Genomic DNA, 18,659 nt, shown 5'->3' with positions numbered 1-18,659 from the left:
AGACAGTAACTTTGAACTTTAGAATGTTTTTTCTGGACATGGTGACAGGAAGGAGTTAGCACAATAGGTGGTGGTTTGTATTATATGTGCCCCTTTATCAAAATGGACTTTAGCTAAAACATGGTTCAGTCAGTTATAGGCCCATCAGCAAGTAAAACCACATAAGCTTGCTGATCGCGGCACTAATAATTTTAAATTCCTGTTGATACCATATATTACAAAAGTAGAACATGCAATCTTAACAATAACGAGCAGATTCTATGCAAAATACTTCAGTAGATAATTCGTGCTAACCGCTCGTCATAACCCAAAATAAGAAACATATAATCATTTGTTGTATCAGAACAGCAAACACCAAGCAACTAAGGGTTAATCTTAAAAACCATCAGTGGCAGATTCATGGATTAATAAGAAAAAATGAACTCCAGATAAGCTATTAAGCACAGATGTTGACAGCAATGCATGAAATGTGTGACAGATATTCATGCAAACGATAAACATTTCAACATTTTATACGCCAAAAGATATTGCTCACCTGTTGTTTCACTTTCTTGAAATCCAGTAAACGCAAATGCTTCAATTTATGGATAACATATAGCCTGTAGTCTGGCTGCTTAGTTACAGTATTATCCAGTAAGCTGAGGAATTGTAGCTTTGGAAGAGATGCCAGCGGATCAATCTCCGCAAGATTTGTCAGACGGTTGTTTGTGAGCACCAGCGTATGCAGCTTTGGCAAAAACTCTGCATGGGAAAAAAACCAAGAAAGAAGGTGAAGCATGGAGCAAATATGGGAGTTAGAAAACAGTGTTGGGAATACAGGAGTTCTTACCACCAAGATTGGGACTGATACGTGTGATTCTGTTATTGTTAACTAGTAGAGTGCCAAGACGATTCAAGTATGGGAAGTTTTCAAGCTTGACAATCTCATTGTCCGACAAGTCAATTGTGTCAAATTGGTCCTGTTAGAGAGAGAATGAATAGACATGGTGTTAAGAAAAGCTAGAGAGGGAACCCATAAAGCTAAATAGTAAATACTATTCCAAATGGGTTTTAAAATATATGATTCCAGTTCAACCAATTCAAACAGCACAGTATCAAGTCATTGATATGCCAATAAATGAAATCACCGAGATGTGGACCAGCCAGACCAAAACAAATTGGATTGGGCACTATATTAACACAGAAATTACACAGGCCCTTTAGACCCCTCAAATGAAACGAAAATCAGAACAGATCCAGAACTATTAGACAACCTCTCACTTTAACAATTCCATGGAACAAAACAGGTATGCATATACATATACATAACATAAAAGATGTCTGGCACAGTAAATAGAACACCAAAATTACAAATAGCAATTCCTATGGTACAGGAGGCATCTACGTTCACCACTAAAACATAGACCACCAGTCCTCCCCTACTATACTAGTACAAATGTATGAGACCCTTCACTCCCTAAGCTGGTTGAGCAGAGCATTGGGATTGATTGTCTGAAACAGTATCTCAATACAGAAAATACAGCTCCCTTTGGTTTACCCACCAATTAAATGTTCACAGTTTATATTAAAAAAAAATGCATCCACTAGGTCAAAACATTTACCACCCAATATTCACTTCAAGAGAAGTGAAATCCGTTTACTTAGGCTCCCGGTTTTTACAAACTACCGTGAAAACAAAAGTGAGTGGAAGTGGCTGTGACAGCCTGACAATACCATACTAACACTACTGTAGTATAGTAACTAACATTGCTGTAGCAACTTCAAAGGGAATCGAACCACACCCCTGCCAAGCACATAGACTACAAAGCAGCGTGCATCGTGCGCCTAACAATCTCGCATGTTATTTGCCAGTATAGACATGCGTAAAGGAAGTATGAGAAGCAAGGAAGAAGACGGCGGAGCTCACCTCGGTGGCTCCGAGATTCTCGATGACGGCGATCTTGTTGCCTGCAGCGAAGTAGGAGGAGGAGCAAGGGTTGTGAGCTTTCGAAGAGCAGAACACAGAACCCTAGATCTAACTGGCGGGGGAGGGAGGGAGAGAGTGGGCAAACCTCGGAGGTCGAGCTCGCGCTCCTTGATGGCGTTGAAGAAGTGCGGGCTCTTCCATATCAGGTCGGCGGTGAGCCTGACCATGGCGACTGGGAGAAGGCGGCGGCAATGGCGGCTGCCGCGGGATGTTGGGAAACACACGGGGTCGGGGAAGATGGGGATACGAAAAAAACCCTAGTGGCGGGGGCGGCGCGATTGCAAGCAGTGTGGGGTGGGCAGTCTCCAGTCGGTCTCGGTCCCGAACGTTGTCGTTGGGCTTGATTTTGGTTTGGACCCAAACTCGACGACCCAAAGCTCTTTTCCTTCTCTTTTTCCCCCTCCTTATTATATTCTCTTTCCGTCCTACATATATACTAACTCAGAAGAAAACTCATGTTTCCCAATTCTAATATTTTTCAAGTGAAAGATACGGATTTGTCAATCCAAAATCATTATTAATATATTATATGTTGAGCAACTCCGAGAGATTAGCTAAAAATTGATTTCTATATCCATGATTTAGCCATTCTCTAATATAAAATCTCCTAAAAAAGCATGGGTTCTCCAACAACCTTCGTAAACTTTCTATTTTCATATTCAAAACTCGCCAAGTCACTTGCCCAGCTATTTTTGTTTCAGATCCAAACTCGCCCTCCATATTTTTGTTTTGTAATATCTGTTGTAGTATATTTTATGTCGCAAACTGCTTAAATTGTATTCAAGTTAGAAATAGCATCTCTATGGGAGTTGCTCTAAATACAGTTTACTCTTGGGTCATTCTAAATCTTTAGAGAAAAAAACATGGCGTGATTAGGTTGGCAAGCGTACCCCAGTTTGTACTCTGCTCATTTAGATCGATATTGGTGTCTTGTCGGCTATAACTTGAAATAACTTTAAAAACAATTAGTTGTCTCGTGCACGACGTTCTTGTTAAGTATAGTATGCCCTATATGTGCGCACGACATATATTTTATTAGGTTGGTGTATATATAGCATAACATAACTTGTCCCTCTCCTCGTGTTTGGTATATGAAATAGTCTCTAGTGCCCTCTTATATTTTTTAGCGCTTTGCGTTGATGTTATAATATATGGTTATTAGCTAAACTTGACTTTGGTGGGGATCCTTTGCTCCTTAAAAATTGCTACACTAACCCAAAAAACAAGGTCATGAAATATGGGGAAAAAACTTTAGAGTTCATGGCTAGGAAAGTTGCTATGACACTTGTGTGCCTCTGTGTTAGTGAGTAGTAGATTAGAGGGAAAAAAACAGGGGGAATTCGGAACGAGTTTCCATGATGTTGAGTCCTGGCACTCTAATTACTTAGATATAGTTTGCTTATGTAGTTTTTTTTTTACTGTCGAACAACTACAAAAGCGACTTTTCTAAGAGTTATTTTTATATTTAAGTATTTTAAGGCACTATTGAAGTTATTGTAGTAAGTTACGGACCATAACAAGTTTATATGTAATTTGTTGCTGTTAAGGGTAATGGCAAAATTTTCATTAAAAAGTTGGTAATAATTACATAGACGTTGTAGACCAGTCAAAATTGCACATATTTGAAGTAGACATTAATAGGAGTATTTTTTGAAATGAAAAGGGATACATACAATTGTCGATGAGAGGGAGGGGTGGGAGGGAGTGCGGCCTGCAAACGACGGAGCGGTCCCACATGTCGGCGCGATTTACCGTGGAGGGCGACGGACCATCGGACTGGGAAGCAGTACAAACTCGGCCCCAACCTTCTTCCCCTCTCGCAAGCAAGGCCTCTGAGGTCTGAACAGATCTCCTCACCGTCTCCTCGTCCGCAGCTTCCCGGCGATCCCGGCCATGGTGAGCCCCCCGCCGGCCTCCTCCCCCACCTTGCTCTCCATCCACATCTCGTCCGTCCGCGCTCCACCCCGCTTCTCAGTGTCCGGCGCAGGCCGCGCCCTCCCCGCCTAGGGTTTCGATCCCGCGCCGATTCATCTGCTACCTCGCGGTCTGACTCTGCTCTTGCTGGATGAGTGCAGGAGGGCGACAGTACCAACACCAACCTCGATGCGGCGATAGAGTCGCTCCTGAACGTCGAGAAGCAGATGAGGCTGGCCGGCGATGTCGCCGGCACGCGGAAGGCCGTCATCGACATCGTCGAGCTCTGCTACAAGGCCGGCGCGTGGAAGACGCTCAACGACCAGATCGTTCTCCTCTCCAAGAGGAGAGGCCAGCTTAAGCAGGTTCGGGTCTCGAGTATTCACCGCCTTGCTCTTACATCTTCGATTGGTTTCTGTAATTAGTATATGTGTATGAGACCCTTTGGAGGTGCTTTAGTAATCAGTTTGCTTGTACGAAGGCAGAGCGGCCTTTAGGCTTCAAATTTTCGCCGCATAACGTGCTATTGAAGTATTTTACTACTGTAACTTTGTTGTACTTTTGGTGTTGGTTCGAGGTATTGACCCAAAAACATCTGCTGAACTCTTGTCTGTTAAAAGAGGCTGTACTTGAGAAAGCTTTCTGAATCGAAGTTGCTTGTTTAAACTAATATAGTGGTTGGCGGAAGTATGGTTTATCCATCCAATAAATATTTCATGCAGTTGTAATTATTAAGAAAGCTAGAAATACATGATATCTTACTTTTATACATTCTTTCTGCTTGCAGCGGCCATTGATTTTCAGAACATTTTGTTTTTTTGTTTTTTGATGATTTAGTTCTACTTAACAATGCTGACTGGTTTTCCTTTAAATGCAACGCCACTCACCATTCTTCCGCGTTGACTATGAAGCATGCGCATGATGTGCTTACTATTTTTTGCTTTACATTTCTTAGATTGCACACATAGTGCAATTTGAATGCTCTCATCCATGGCCATAGTGATGTCTAGATGTATGCTAATGCAATTCTCTTGAACTGTTATCCATTTGGTTGTTCGTTAGGGTATACTTATTTTCTTAGCATCAGCGAATAATTGCACTTCTGGAGTTTGCATTGTTCCTATCCATTGTTGAACAACCACAATGTGAAATCTTTATCTGCAACATTTTGCTTTGACCTTTAGTTGCTTGGACATACAATTGCCAGTTCTTGAGTCTTATTCACAATCATCTTGAGCAATGTTTTGCCCATGACCAGAACACTTTAGATCAATCTATTAAGTATAATATAAGTAGTTCTTTATTACTTGCTTTCAAATGGGAGCCTATGCTGTACCAAAGCATTACTCTAACTATTTATCTTGTTTTTGCAGATTCATAAGTCATCTTTGTCTATCTGTTTACCTGCTAACCATGTATGTCACTTGCTACTGTTTTGTTTACTATACACTTATATTACTGTTACTTCTGTTTATCGCAGGCCATAACTGCTATGGTTCAGAAAGCAATGGACTACATTGATTTGACACTAGACATTGACACACGCATCGAGCTAATCAAAACACTGAGCAGCGTTTCTGCTGGCAAAGTGAGAATTTTCCATCTTGATGATTTATTATTCCTTTTAAGATTCATTGTTTTTATGTGTGTAATCTGACAGTTGTTCATCTGCAGATTTATGTCGAGATAGAGAGAGCAAGATTGATCAAAAGACTTGCTAAAATCAAAGAGGAGCAGGGACAGATTGACGAGGCTGCTGATTTGATGCAAGAAGTTGCTGTAAGTTTGCACTGCACTAGAATTGAGGACATGTACTTCCATATTATGTGACAATGTTTCTGTCATTCTTTAGTACTGTTTGTCAGTTCTGACCATCCATGACTGTTACTAACAAGTTGTTTATCAGGTCGAAACATTTGGTTCCATGGCCAAGACAGAAAAAATTGCTTTTATTCTTGACCAGGTATTATGGCAATCTATTATGTTAAATACTTTGTATACTTACTAAAATGCTGGTTCTTGCAAAACTTTCTATTATTGTTGTCACAGGTCCGGCTATGCCTAGATCGGCAAGATTATGTCAGAGCACAAATTTTATCAAGGAAAATTAGTACTAGAGTATTCGAAGCAGATCCATTGAAGGAAAAAAAGAAACAAAAGGAAGGGGACAATATTGTTCAGGATGCTCCTGCAGACATTCCATCCCTACTAGAATTGAAGCGCATCTACTATGAACTGATGATTCGGTATGTGATGCTTCTCAATCTTTAATGCACTACTGGCGTGCTATTTGATTGTCATTGTCGTTATTGGCTCGTCTACCTGACTACCACTGGAACCCCAAATTTCTTTTTTCTATTTAACGCTATGGTTCATAATTACATTTCATATTGGAGCCAATCATAATTCTTCGTTGTCTCTTCACAGATATTACATGCACAACAATGATTACCTGGAGATCTGCCGTTGCTACAAGGCGATTTATGATATTCCAGCGATAAAAGAGGATCCAACAAAGTGGATACCGGTACTCTCTCAACATGTGTATACATGACACCCATCCACCAACCCCTCAATTATCTGACTACCTTAATTCCTTTGCAGATTCTTAGGAAGATCTGTTGGTACTTGGTGCTAGCACCTCATGATCCTATGCAATCGAGCCTTCTCAATGCTACACTTGAGGATAAGAACCTTACAGAAATCCCAAATTTTAGGTACATTTGTATGTTTGCAAAATTTATCTCATAACTCCAGGCAGGCTTATCTCAATAATCACTTATTTTTCCCTGTTGTGATGTGATGGGAAAAAAAAAGATTATTGCTAAAGCAGCTGGTTACCATGGAGGTCATCCAGTGGACAACGTTGTGGGAGTTCGCCAAGCACGAATACGAGAACGAGAAGAATCTTCTCGGAGGAGCTTTGGGTGCCAAAGCTGCAGAAGATTTGAAGCTGAGGATCATCGAACATGTATTGCTTACTTTGTCTTTGGCCTATACTTGTAGTTATTTTGCTTTATATGCTTGTCCACTGAATCTGACTTTTTGCTCTGTTCAGAATATCTTGGTGGTGTCGAAATATTATTCTAGGATTACCCTCAAGAGGCTTGCGGACCTTCTCTGCCTGAGTTTGCAGGTTTGTATTTTTCACCTTTGCATGATATTGTATCTTCTTTGTGATGCCAACTGTGGCATCCTTTGTTTAAACACAGTACATGACAATCACCTGAATTGTGAAGCATTTTATTTTATAGCTTCAGTTAGAGTACAGCTGAGATATCTATCTAGAACTACACATTACTCTTTTCAGGAGGCAGAGAAGCATCTTTCAGACATGGTGAACTCAAAATCTCTGATTGCGAAGATTGACAGGCCGATGGGAGTCGTTAGTTTCCAGACAGCCCAAGACTGCAATGGCACACTCAACTCATGGGCCACAAACCTCGAGAAACTTCTCGACCTTGTCGAGAAGAGTTGCCACCAGATACATAAGGAGACCATGATCCACAAGGCTGTGTTAAAAGCTTGACTGTTTGGCACTGCCTGTTTTGGTTTAGGTTCCCTTCATAGCCTGCCGTGGTGTTAAGATACTGTAACAGCAGGACGCTGAATTTGAGATTATTTAAGATGAACCGGTGCTGTCAAGTGAAAGATTATTTAAAATGAACCACTGTTCTGTGTTAAATGAATTACTAACATGGACACAATAATTCTCTGTATGTCAAGACCCCAATTCTGGATTCGTGTCCTGATTATGTTGGTTGGCACTTGTTACGGGCCACTGGGCCCTCAGCTCGCACTTCATATCTGTAACAAACTAACAATGTTTTGCTATCGTTGTTGGACGGCGCCGCTCTGGTGAGTGGTGACCAGTGGCGCAGTTAGTGTCTCGCACTGCTCACCCTCCACGAACCTTCCTGGTCAAATCTAAAAGCGTTACGAGGCGCTAAGGTCGCATTTGAACTTATCAGCTATGGTACATGGATTTTCTCTTAAACAGTCAGCTTAGAAACCATCATCCCAATAGCTCTACAGTGCTACACGGATGCAGACCATGGAAGTTTTCAAGGTCAGGCCAACAGAAAGAGGTACATACGAGAGACCAACAACCTGTTCGCTTGCTCGTAAACGATCGTAAATTTCCAGCTAGGAACAGTATTTTTCTCTCACACCAAACCAGCCAGCAGTAAATAATCCACGATACGATACGGCCTCCCGAACAGGCTGCAAAATTTTTAGTCCACTGGCATGGAAGATGGCTAGAAAAAGGGCACAACAGTGCCACCTCCCCCACCAGCCTCGTCCCTACGCTGAGTCTGAATAAACCTGTCACTCCTGACACTGTTTTTTGGAAACCTAAGAAATCAGTCAAGCTTTTTTTATTACTTCTATAAAAGTCCAAACCATTGCCTCTACAAAAAATACCGCATGGCACTGGTCAAATTACATTACAGGTCACAATAACCACTTGCTGCAGCCTGCATATAGAAGAACGAAAATGAGCCACGACGAAGCAGCAAGCCTCCAACACAGGGCCTTTCAGTCTGACACGGCTGCTTCCTTCCTATCATAATTCGTACGGCTGCATATAGAATTTTAGTCGCCGTATAGCCAACTCAAGTAAAAAAAAAAAAGGCGTAGCCAGTGGAGAGAGCTCCCGCTCTGTACAGGGTCTGGGAAAAGGTGTCAGTGGCAAGCCTTATCCTCGCCTATGCAATGCGAGGAGACTGTGACTCGTAGCCGACTCAAGTTTGGTATTATTTATATGAAGGGGTGATTGAAGGAATATAAACGTGAGCACCAAACAATACTGAGGCAATTCTTTCTTTACAAAATTGTATGCGATCTAATATCAATTCTGCCTGTCGTAACGGCAAGTGCAACAGTTTGCTGCCTCAATTGATTGCAGTGGTAGTCGGAGCTGAAAACGGAGCAATCTGGTAGCATATCATCTGGGTTATTAAAGCTGGATGGTTATTGCAGAAAAATGTATTCTAGTCGAAGTGCACTGAACATTTGGACATGAATTGTCTACAACTTAGCATCTCCAGCTTAACATGCCTGAATCGTACAGCAAATACTATAACATTTTGATTAACAGTATGCTGTGTGCTCCTGGTTCAACTTTTTTCTATGAACACATTGTTTTCTCTAGAGTTTCCTGCAGTTCTCCACTCTTGTATGCCTCTGCAAAATGGACCGCAAAGTTAGCATTAGCCATTAACATTGGTTCGAACGTTGAGATGAAATATATACTTGAGTTGTGGAAACAGAAATGAAAATATCGTGTGTATGGAATTCAGTTGCTGAGTACATGAAAAGTTAATGTACATGTATGAATACAGCCATCTGCAGGTGTATGTGCAGTGTTTTTCTACTTCAATGCAAATAATGCCTTAGCAGTTTGCACCATATATTTGTGCTATTCTGTGTTCTCCTGGCCAAGTTTTTTTTTTCTCTTGAACATGCAGGAGATTTGCATATCTTTGTATTAAAGATAGAGAAATAACGGTCCCGTACAACACAACCCTCTTATGTCCCCTTATCTCACTAGAGAATAACGGGTTCCCTCAAAAGACTAGGAAAAAACACCTGAAACAAAAAACCAAGGAACGACCCTAGCCAGGACTAATCAGGTTAGTCGTAGCCCCTGACCCAAAGTACATAACATAAAAAAACCCACTGATTTCGATGTCCTGTAGAGATCCCCAAAACCTAAGATTGATTGCCCTTCCTCACTATTTTTTCTAAAACATTCAGTCTTGTACATTGGCTATCTATTTTCCAAAACCATCACATACTGGGGTGGAGTAAACCTACAGCATCAACCCTATAATCTAACTAAGCTTAGAGGACACTATACCTATGCAATTATCTAGGAATGTCCATAAGCTGCAAAGTCAGCAGTCCTAGTTTCAAAAGGTAGATCAGATACTGTTAAGATGTCTCAAAAAGCAGATACTGGTGACATAGCAAACAATGATGCATGGTGAAGGAATGTGATTTGCTCTTAAGAGTCACTGAATCAATAAAGTTGAGCATGTCTGATTTACTCATACAGATGGGAAGAAATTATCAATGGTTGGCCATCAATTTGAGTTATGGAATGATAATTGTTGTTCCTTCTTGACCAAAAAAATGACGACAAGAACAGTCCCTGATTATCACTAAAAGATCATACTGTTGTTATATTTCATGGTTGATATAGAAATTAGGCGTTAGATGTAGAGACCATCATAATGTTGCTTTTGTCCTAGACTAGATGATTGCCCGTGCATTGCAACGGGAGCGACAAAAAAAATTTATGAGGAGTTCGGAGGTGTTCGAGAATCCTTTGCCAAGCCAAAATTAAGATATAGAGAGATTATGTCTATGTGTTGTGAGATGGCCTCGGTGCATTGTTTTCACAGAAAAATCTGTTAGAAGCATACTTTTTCATATGCCTGTTTATCCTAAGGGTGACATTGGTTGCTTCGATGTGGCAGCTCGTGCTGAAAGTTGTAGCCTTTAACTAACATGATGAAGCCTCAGTAAAAAAAAGATATAGTCACCTTTCTAAGTTTCTATAACAATCCACCTACGGTTTGAAAACTAAAAAGGCATAAACATAACCGTTCAAATATAATCCATTGAAAACTGAAAAGGTAAAAACATAGCCGTTCAAAACTATATTCCATTGAAAACTGAGCACAGAGCACATAACTTCATCAAATATATAACCATACTGAGCAATGTCTAACTAAGCTGATTTCAAATATAACCATACTGATTCATTAGCCAAGAAGCAGGAGAGGGCCAGCGGCTACAAGAGCACACTAAGGATCGAGATTCTAAATAACCAGAGCATGATGAATGGATTGGAGCATCAAGAGTTTTCTTGAAAATGTAATTGTCTGAAATTTGGTCTTAAATCTGCATTCCATTCTTAGGTAATTTTTGAAAGCACACAGAACTGCAGGCACAGATCCAGTAAAGGACATGGGTGTGCGCATGTACGCATAATGATTTTTGAAAGGGGTCAAAGTTAGCAGGCATAATACATATACACAAATGTAATTAGATCAGATCCGAATAGCTTAAGTTAGGGTTGGATTTTCGGTTTCGCACAGCAGGAAGAGGTTGGCACACCTGGTGTGCTGCTGCTCGACGGGATGCGGCTGCTCCTCGCCGTCCGCCCCTGGAGCTCCCGCCGAGCGGGCGGAGGCCCGAGGCTGAGCGGGACCTAGGGTTCCGGCCGAGGCCCGAGGCTTCGCTGGAGGCGGCCGGCCATGGTCCGGCGTCGCCGCTCGGTGGCGGCACGGTCGGCGGCCGGAGGGAGGCGCCCGGGCGGCGGCGTCGGGGGCGTTCAGCGGTGGTGGTGTTGGCGGCGCTCGGTGGCGGCACGTTCGTTGGCCGAAGGGAGGCGCCCGGGCGGCAGCGTCGGGGGCGTTCGGCGGCGTTGGCGGCGGCGGCGCTCGGAGGCGAAGTGCGAGGGGCTAGTCGCGTTTTTTCTTTTTCTTTTTTTTCTGGGAACGGACAAGGGAGCGGGTACGTTGGTGGGTCGGGGAGGCAGAATGATAGGGGCGTGAACGAGACAGTTTGGTCTTTTTAGGAGTAGAGATTGGTCTTGTTAGTTGCCATTGGCACTGAACAAGTGAGAAATAAGGTATTTCTTGAATGTGATGAACCCAACTGTTTTATTTCTACGAGGCAATGTCCACCTCTTGCAACCACGATAAACAACAGGGATGGATCTATAGACAAAGTAAAATTGGAATATACAAACGAGAATGAAATAAGGATTGAGCATATGGCATTGATTCAAATGGAAAACACTAGGTATTTGTCTGGCATTTAGAAGACGCTTTTGCTGTTTACAAAGACACTGATCACTAAGAAAGAGAAGGAAGGATCTGTGTCAATGGCCAGCAAATATTTAGAAGATGCTTTTGCTATTTAGGGCATGCACAATGCAAACTGCAAAGTTCTTACATGGACGCTGAACAAAAGAGAATAAATGACATGTCATCAAGAGTTGTGTAAAAGTCCCAATTTCCAATGGAAGCAACAGTTTTATAGGCGCTTAAATAGTGTAAGAGTCAACACTTCCAAAGGAAACAACATTTTTTTAGACGCTTAAATAGTTCCATAAAATTAAGAGTTCACTTAAGCATCTCCGACACCAAAATGCCTAGCGTTTATTCATTTATTTTCTCTTGTCTCTTCCACAAATACACCATCTAATCTAGCTGTAGCCTTAGCTCTCCCCCGCTTTTGTCCACCATGGCAGGATTAGGATTATGCAGTAACTGCTGAGAAGCGGCCAGGCCACATATTAGCGTTTTTCATGGCCTTGGGAGACACCTCTAGGCCTACAATTGAAGATTACCAAGTGAATAGCCATTTGGGAGAGAATATGCCTGGAGTATGCCTCAGAGGCACGAAGCTTGCCACTAATCATTTGGGAAATCAACCATCTTGGTAAGCAACACCCTAAATGTCCAATTAGTGCCTTTGCTATGTGCAAAGATTGGAATTAAGAAAGAGAAGGATTTTTTTTGAAACATTAGAGAAGGATTTGTGCGAGTGACTTCCTCTACACCCAGGGGCAGAGCCAAGACTGTCTGAAAGAGGGTGCTTTATACTTATATTCTAATTAGATCAGTCCTAAAATGTTTGAATTTGGTTTCCCAAAATGTTTTTCGCTTTCCTAAAAATACATGTAATACTTAAGCATTCGTTGACTCTGGGGGTGTTACAGCGTGGGTTGCACCAGCCCTGGCTCTGCCCCTGTCTACACCGGCAACCAGAGTTTTCCAACCAAATCGATACTGAGATAGAATGTGCACTTGTGGAAAAATGAGACACTACTCCAGACTATGCCTTCAGCATAAGCATACTGTGATACACTCAAAATTAGCTAAACATGTATGGAGCTTGTACTGATCATCTGTGAAATCTACTACTATCATCTTATTAGTGAGAGACTCCCAAATGTCGTATTAGTGGATTAGGATGGCTGGCAGACAGACAAATTGTTGAACCAACAGGTCAGATTCCAATATCATGAGATCGTGAGCTCAGTAAAAACGTATAGAATTTCCAGGCTCCAACTGTGAATGAAGAGAGAAAATATATAGGAGTATACCAACGGTGATGTCACATCCGCCGAAGAACTCGCCGTCGATGTAGAGCTGCGGGAAGGTGGGCCAGCTGGAGTACTCTTTGAGCCCCTGCCGGAGCGCCTCGTTGGATAGCACGTCGAGCGTGTCGAAGGGCACGTTGAGCGAGCGCAGGATCTGCACGACGGTGTGGGAGAAACCGCACTGCGGGAAGTCCTTGGTCCCCTTCATGAACAGCACCACCTTGCTGGACCCCACGACCTTGTCCAGCGTCGCCCGCATCTCCGGGCTCAGCGTCGCCAGGCACCGCACCGACCTGCCGCGCGCCGGGAGTGGGAGCTGCGCGGCCCGCCAGAGAGCGAGGCGCTGGGCCGGAACAGGAGGAGCCAGGGGGAGCAAAGCGACCCTGGCGGTCCGCTGCCGCGCCGCGAGCGGAAGCGGGACGGCGGTCCCAGCGAGAGGCCTCGCGGCCGTGGCGGAGGTGGCCATCGCGGTGCGCCGGCGGCGACGGATGGTACGGAGCAGTGGGTGTGGTGGACTGAGCTGGGACGGCACGGAATAATTAATTAATATTCTTATTCCTTATTTTCCGTGGCCGTGGAGGAGGAAGCGAGGCAGCGAGCAGAACCCACCGGCCCATGGGCCATGGATGGCGTTTGGCTTGGGCCGCAAGTCTGGGCCCGAAAACCCAACGTGGCGCACTGTTAGATGAGGATCAGCGCGTGCCGGCCGTTCTCATTCCCCCTCTAAACTTAAAGCCCTAAACCCATCTCCCCCTCGTCTCCACTCCTCTGCTCCTCGCGCCGCCGCCGCCGACGCGACGACAGGTAATGGCTTCCGCCGCGGTTCTCCGGAACGCCGGCTCCCGCCGCCTCTTCTCCTACCCCACCCTCCGCGCCGCCGCGATCTCGGGACCCGCCGCGCTACCCGATGCGCCCGAAGCGGCGCCGGCCCAGCCGCCTCCGATGGCCGGGACCCTCTGGGCGAGGTCCATGGCCACCTTCACGCGCACGTGAGTACTCCTTGGCCCAGATCCGTTCCATGCACACTGCTCTCTCGGTTCAGACTCGTGATTTACCCATTTCCAAGGATTTGTTTGATTCACTTCCCAATCCGGATCAATCTTTGGCAGGAAGCCCCATGTGAACGTTGGCACCATTGGGCACGTCGATCACGGAAAAACCACTCTCACTGCTGCTATTACCAAGGTTGGATGCGTTAGCCATGGTCCTGCTTAATTGCTCGCTTGATTTCCAAACAATTGGGTTGATTCAACAATGTTTGTTTCCTTGTTACTATAGGTTCTGGCTGAGGCAGGGAAAGCCAAAGCCGTTGCTTTTGACGAGATCGACAAGGCTCCGGAAGAGAAAGCCAGAGGAATCACCATTGCAACGGTTGGGTCCTAGCACATGTCCTATAATTTGGGCCAGACCGCCAGATGCAATTCTCTTTATATTTTTTTAATCTTCATTTACTGCCCATTGGTTAATCATTTGGATTGTTTTTTAGGCTCATGTCGAGTATGAGACGGCTAAAAGGCATTATGCTCATGTTGATTGCCCAGGTCACGCAGATTATGTCAAGGTTTATACCAACTATGTTTTCTCTCTCAAATGCATTATTACTACATTTTTATGAATGGAAGATGTCTGCACATCAAATTGAGAAAATCCTAGTGAAAGGCATCATCTAGAGCTATTACGTTATGTAGTTGCCCAGCTTGTTTATGGTCAAGTCTAATTTTTTTGTGAAAATGGTAGAACATGATCACTGGAGCTGCTCAAATGGACGGTGGTATTCTTGTCGTGTCAGCTCCTGATGGCCCGATGCCACAAACAAAGGAGCATATTCTTCTTGCCCGTCAGGTATCAAATGCCTTTTTAGATTGTAGGCGCTTCTTTTATAGTCTTGACTTGATCAGATGAACATGTGATCTCTTTTTAGGTTGGTGTACCGTCGCTTGTGTGCTTCTTAAACAAAGTTGATGCTGTTGATGACCCAGAGCTACTGGAACTTGTAGAGATGGAGCTTCGTGGTATGCTACCATCCATGTCTCCACATCATGTTTAGATAGCTGTCTGTATGTTCTAATAAGGTTAAACCCCCCACCCCACCCCACCCTTCTGCAGAGCTCCTCAGTTTCTACAAGTTCCCCGGTGATGAGATTCCGATCATCCGTGGATCAGCCTTGTCAGCTTTGCAGGGTAACAATGATGAGATTGGAAAGAATGCCATTTTGAAACTAATGGATGCAGTTGATGAGTACATCCCTGATCCTGTGAGGCAGCTTGATAAGCCTTTCTTGATGCCGATTGAAGATGTGTTCTCTATCCAGGTGATTTTATTTATGAGTTATCTGTACTGCAGTATTCACTAGTTATTCAATTATGACGTTGTTTCTTCCACTTTGATGGCTAATTTTGTTTTCCCTGGGTTATTGGGTTGATCAAAACTTACCCAGTTGAACTGCTTTTGATACACCCATATAGGGATGCAATGAGTAGTGACCCAGAATTACTCATGGAGTGTCCATTTGCATATTTAGTCTGTGGTGTTCAACTGATCACATTTGATTTGTCTGAATGACCCTAAACCATTGAAATTAGATCATATTATTTGGACAATTCAACTAAATGCTGAGCTTTTCAACACCTCGGTATTAGGCATTGTATATTCCCTGTTTCTGTGAACAAATGATTGTTATGGAGTCTAGAAAACTAAACAGCAAATATTTCTATTCAGCATCTGCTTTTGTTAAACAATTTAAGTTTGCACCAAGAACATCTAAAAATTTACATAGATTGACAGCTTCAATTTGATATTGTTGAATGAAAACGCATAGTTCATGTTGTTTGAAATAAGGTCGTTAAAGAGGTCACTGGTCAAAGTGTTGCCTTGGGGATCATGTCACTATGTTAAAGGACTTATATTTTTATCAGATATCTGATTAATAGAAAATGAAAATGAAAAACATCATTGATAGGAATGTACTGTGTGATCTTGTAATATGTTTTTTTATATATTTGCTAATTATTTCTGAGAGAGACATTCTTATTTCCAGTTACATACTGTGCAATGATGGTTCTTGTCCTTATATTCCCACTGTGTAGAACCAAATAGTGATTTCAGTAGACATTTTTTATTAAACCATATCTGTGCTCTTTTTAAAATGTTTTGTTTTTTTAGTATTTTAAAGTATTTTTAGTGGCTTTTACAATTTCCTCTCTTGTGCTGTCATGTTCTTAAAATAAACATGAATTGAATATTACTGATGGAATTATTAGGCATTCCAATGCAGTATTGCCCATTGAATTATCAAAGAAAATATATTGTGAGGTAGTTATCATATGTTTTTAAGTAGCCTGTTTGATCTGCAGGGTCGTGGAACTGTTGTTACTGGGCGTGTTGAACAGGGAACAATTAAAACTGGTGAAGATGTTGAGATCTTGGGTTTGACACAGGTTAGATCTTTTTTATTGCCTGAGATTGAATATGTGATACAACTTACTGCATGTTTATCCTACTTTCTAGTGTTTGAAGTATGAATTGAATGAGTTGTTGGTTTATCAAATTTAGTATGTTAGTAGTTACAAGGAGCATCATGGTGCAAGACATGGAGCTCCAACTTAGTAGACATCCCACTTTTTCCTTGACTGCTTAACTTATGGGTGGTTTAGTACCCACTGCACCAATATGTTGTGATGAAATATATTCTTGTTCACAGACTGGTCCCTTGAAGACTACAGTTACTGGTGTTGAGATGTTCAAAAAGATACTGGACCATGGAGAGGTAATGATTCTGAAAGCAGATTATTCCAGGTTTTGTATTGATCCAAATTATCATACATGCAACTTGTGTGCAGGCTGGTGACAACGTTGGTCTTCTTCTTCGTGGTCTTAAGCGTGGTGATGTTGAGCGTGGCCAGGTTACTTATAATTCCTAACTTCAAAATTATCTGAGAAGTTTTTGAAATATCCACTGAACTGTTTTGTCTGGAAACTGCCTTGCATTTGATGGTACATGGTTGTGTGATAACCAAACAACTTGTACAATTCTTCTATTTGTTCCACAATTTCTGTCTCCAATACCGAAATTGAACCATCTGAAATGTCTATGGCCTTGTCATTTTCTACTGTTTCAGGTGGTGTGCAAACCTGGTAGTCTGAAGACATGCAAAAAGTTTGAGGCAGAAATATACGTCCTGACAAAGGATGAGGGTGGCCGCCACACTCACTTTATGACAAACTACAGTCCCCAATTCTACTTCAGGACTGCTGATGTCACTGGAAAGGTTGAGTTGATTGGTGAAACGAAGATGGTTTTGCCTGGTGACAATGTAACTGCAAACTTCGAGTTGATATCACCTGTTCCTCTTGAACCTGGTAACGACTATATTCTCAAATCTTCTTTCATAATATAGATCTGGTCTTTTGATAATCCTTTTTCATTAAAGAAAAGAAATTCATATTAGATTGTCAACTCTTTTCTCATGATGCAGGGCAAAGATTTGCGCTGAGGGAAGGAGGTAGAACAGTTGGTGCCGGAGTTGTCTCCAAAGTTATTAGCTAATCAGTTTCCACTTTCTTCTCGGTAGCAATCTAGCAAACAAATGAATGTTGATATGTCCGACCGGGTTAGAAACGAGAGCAAAGGACCGGTTTTGCATTTTTCTTGGAATGCATGAGCACAAAGGCAGAGCTGGCTGGCCTGGCCACCATTGTGGACAGTACCTTCTGTTTTCTTGTTGAGATGTGGTGCTCTGTAACACCACAGTTAGTTTGGTTGACACGCATGTTGGGCATAACTCATTGATTGAATAAGACTAGTCTCATCATACGCATATTTTCTAGCCATTTTGTCATGTTGGTCTTGGAGGCGCTTTGTCAAGTTTGCCGAAAACTTCTGGTCGTGGTCCCATCCCCCCCCCCCCCGGAGGGCTATGCGGGCTATATATGTGTATGTATTTGTGATGTTTACAGTGGTTGCCTATGGAAGCCGTCGCTAGCTTCTCGTCTGGCGATGGATAATCCTGTTTCTCTACTATTTTTTCTTGGTTTGCTTGCCTGCTGCCGCTCACAATCCTGTACTGCCCCATTTTGCATGCATCTGCTACTGTCATCTACTTCTTGCCATTCGCCAAACGCACTGCTTCTGCAGCTCTTACCTAGAGAGTTACGTAGAAATTAAGAAAATTTAAACGCAGTACAAAAACATGTGCTCGTACACAGGTATGCATTACCTATCTCTGTGAACGCTTACGGGAGAGAATGCCGTTGGGTCTTGAAATTGACTGATCTAATGTCTACCACAAGTAACAGTACCTATCACAAAAATATTAACTTTGAAGAGTTTTTTCCTATCTTTTCTGTGCATAAAGCGAAACATCACTCGAGTGATTTAAGGGTTACATTCACTCAAATTTTTTGCTCGATCCGAGAATGCCATGTAGTCTTCTTCATCAACTCTAGCAAGGTTAGGGTTAAGTTTAGGGGTTCAGGGGCTTACCCGAATCTAGCGGGCTTAGAAGGATCGTTGGGGGAGAAGGTTGGTCAGGCGCTGGTGGCAGCCGAGCAGGCATCCAGGGTGGGTGAGGTAGGGAGAGGTGAAGCGGCAGTTCCACCGACTACCAAATAGTGGGGGAAGACGGTTGGACGGGACAAGGATGGAGCGTGACGGA

The 18,659-nt window shown here is 42.9% G+C and overlaps 4 protein-coding genes across 6 annotated transcripts in view; 2 read left to right on the top strand and 2 right to left on the bottom strand.

Annotated features, from left to right (window-relative positions):
* Positions 1 to 18,659, bottom strand: part of LOC136537645 (U2 small nuclear ribonucleoprotein A'-like) — a 211,289-nt gene that overhangs the window by 1,448 nt on the left and 191,182 nt on the right. Inside the window, exons 2-5 of one of the 2 annotated variants that reach the window (XM_066529598.1) lie at positions 2,052 to 2,210; positions 1,907 to 1,947; positions 830 to 959; positions 536 to 741 (exon numbers count right to left, since the gene is read on the bottom strand). In XM_066529598.1, coding sequence (XP_066385695.1) covers positions 536 to 741; positions 830 to 959; positions 1,907 to 1,947; positions 2,052 to 2,133 — 459 coding nt within the window. In that variant the 5' untranslated portion in view covers positions 2,134 to 2,210. Of the gene's footprint in view, positions 1 to 535; positions 742 to 829; positions 960 to 1,906; positions 1,948 to 2,051; positions 2,279 to 18,659 lie in introns of those variants that run through there. The other variant, XM_066529597.1, reaches the window with a different exon arrangement.
* LOC136515036 (26S proteasome non-ATPase regulatory subunit 12 homolog A-like) lies at positions 3,709 to 7,622 on the top strand. 2 transcript variants are annotated; one of them, XM_066508732.1, is made up of 11 exons: positions 3,709 to 3,862; positions 4,042 to 4,245; positions 5,361 to 5,468; positions 5,555 to 5,659; positions 5,787 to 5,843; positions 5,930 to 6,126; positions 6,308 to 6,407; positions 6,485 to 6,597; positions 6,698 to 6,851; positions 6,939 to 7,016; positions 7,191 to 7,622. In XM_066508732.1, exons 1-11 carry the CDS (start codon positions 3,860 to 3,862, stop codon positions 7,407 to 7,409), a joined length of 1,338 nt encoding a protein of 445 aa, XP_066364829.1. In that variant the 5' UTR covers positions 3,709 to 3,859; the 3' UTR covers positions 7,410 to 7,622. The 2 variants fall into 2 exon arrangements, with proteins under 2 accessions (XP_066364829.1, XP_066364836.1); XM_066508739.1 differs by having other exon boundaries at positions 7,169 to 7,384.
* Positions 8,838 to 13,644, bottom strand: LOC136515050 (monothiol glutaredoxin-S7, chloroplastic-like). Its single transcript, XM_066508743.1, has 2 exons — positions 13,008 to 13,644; positions 8,838 to 9,067 (listed from the first exon to the last, which is right to left on the bottom strand). The coding sequence occupies exons 1-2, from the start codon at positions 13,468 to 13,470 to the stop codon at positions 9,012 to 9,014; spliced, it is 519 nt and encodes a 172-aa protein (XP_066364840.1). The 5' UTR covers positions 13,471 to 13,644; the 3' UTR covers positions 8,838 to 9,011.
* Positions 13,667 to 17,816, top strand: LOC136515026 (elongation factor Tu, mitochondrial-like). The gene is made up of 12 exons (XM_066508724.1): positions 13,667 to 13,993; positions 14,114 to 14,189; positions 14,283 to 14,375; positions 14,491 to 14,565; positions 14,742 to 14,846; positions 14,926 to 15,016; positions 15,111 to 15,316; positions 16,359 to 16,442; positions 16,706 to 16,771; positions 16,845 to 16,907; positions 17,124 to 17,364; positions 17,481 to 17,816. Exons 1-12 carry the CDS (start codon positions 13,812 to 13,814, stop codon positions 17,549 to 17,551), a joined length of 1,353 nt encoding a protein of 450 aa, XP_066364821.1. The 5' UTR covers positions 13,667 to 13,811; the 3' UTR covers positions 17,552 to 17,816.

Source organism: Miscanthus floridulus, chromosome 2 (genome assembly GCF_019320115.1).
Source record: "Miscanthus floridulus cultivar M001 chromosome 2, ASM1932011v1, whole genome shotgun sequence".
Classification (NCBI taxonomy): domain Eukaryota; kingdom Viridiplantae; phylum Streptophyta; class Magnoliopsida; order Poales; family Poaceae; genus Miscanthus; species Miscanthus floridulus.
Note: the sequence above shows the minus strand (reverse complement) of the source record. Positions and strands in the feature narration are given on the sequence as shown.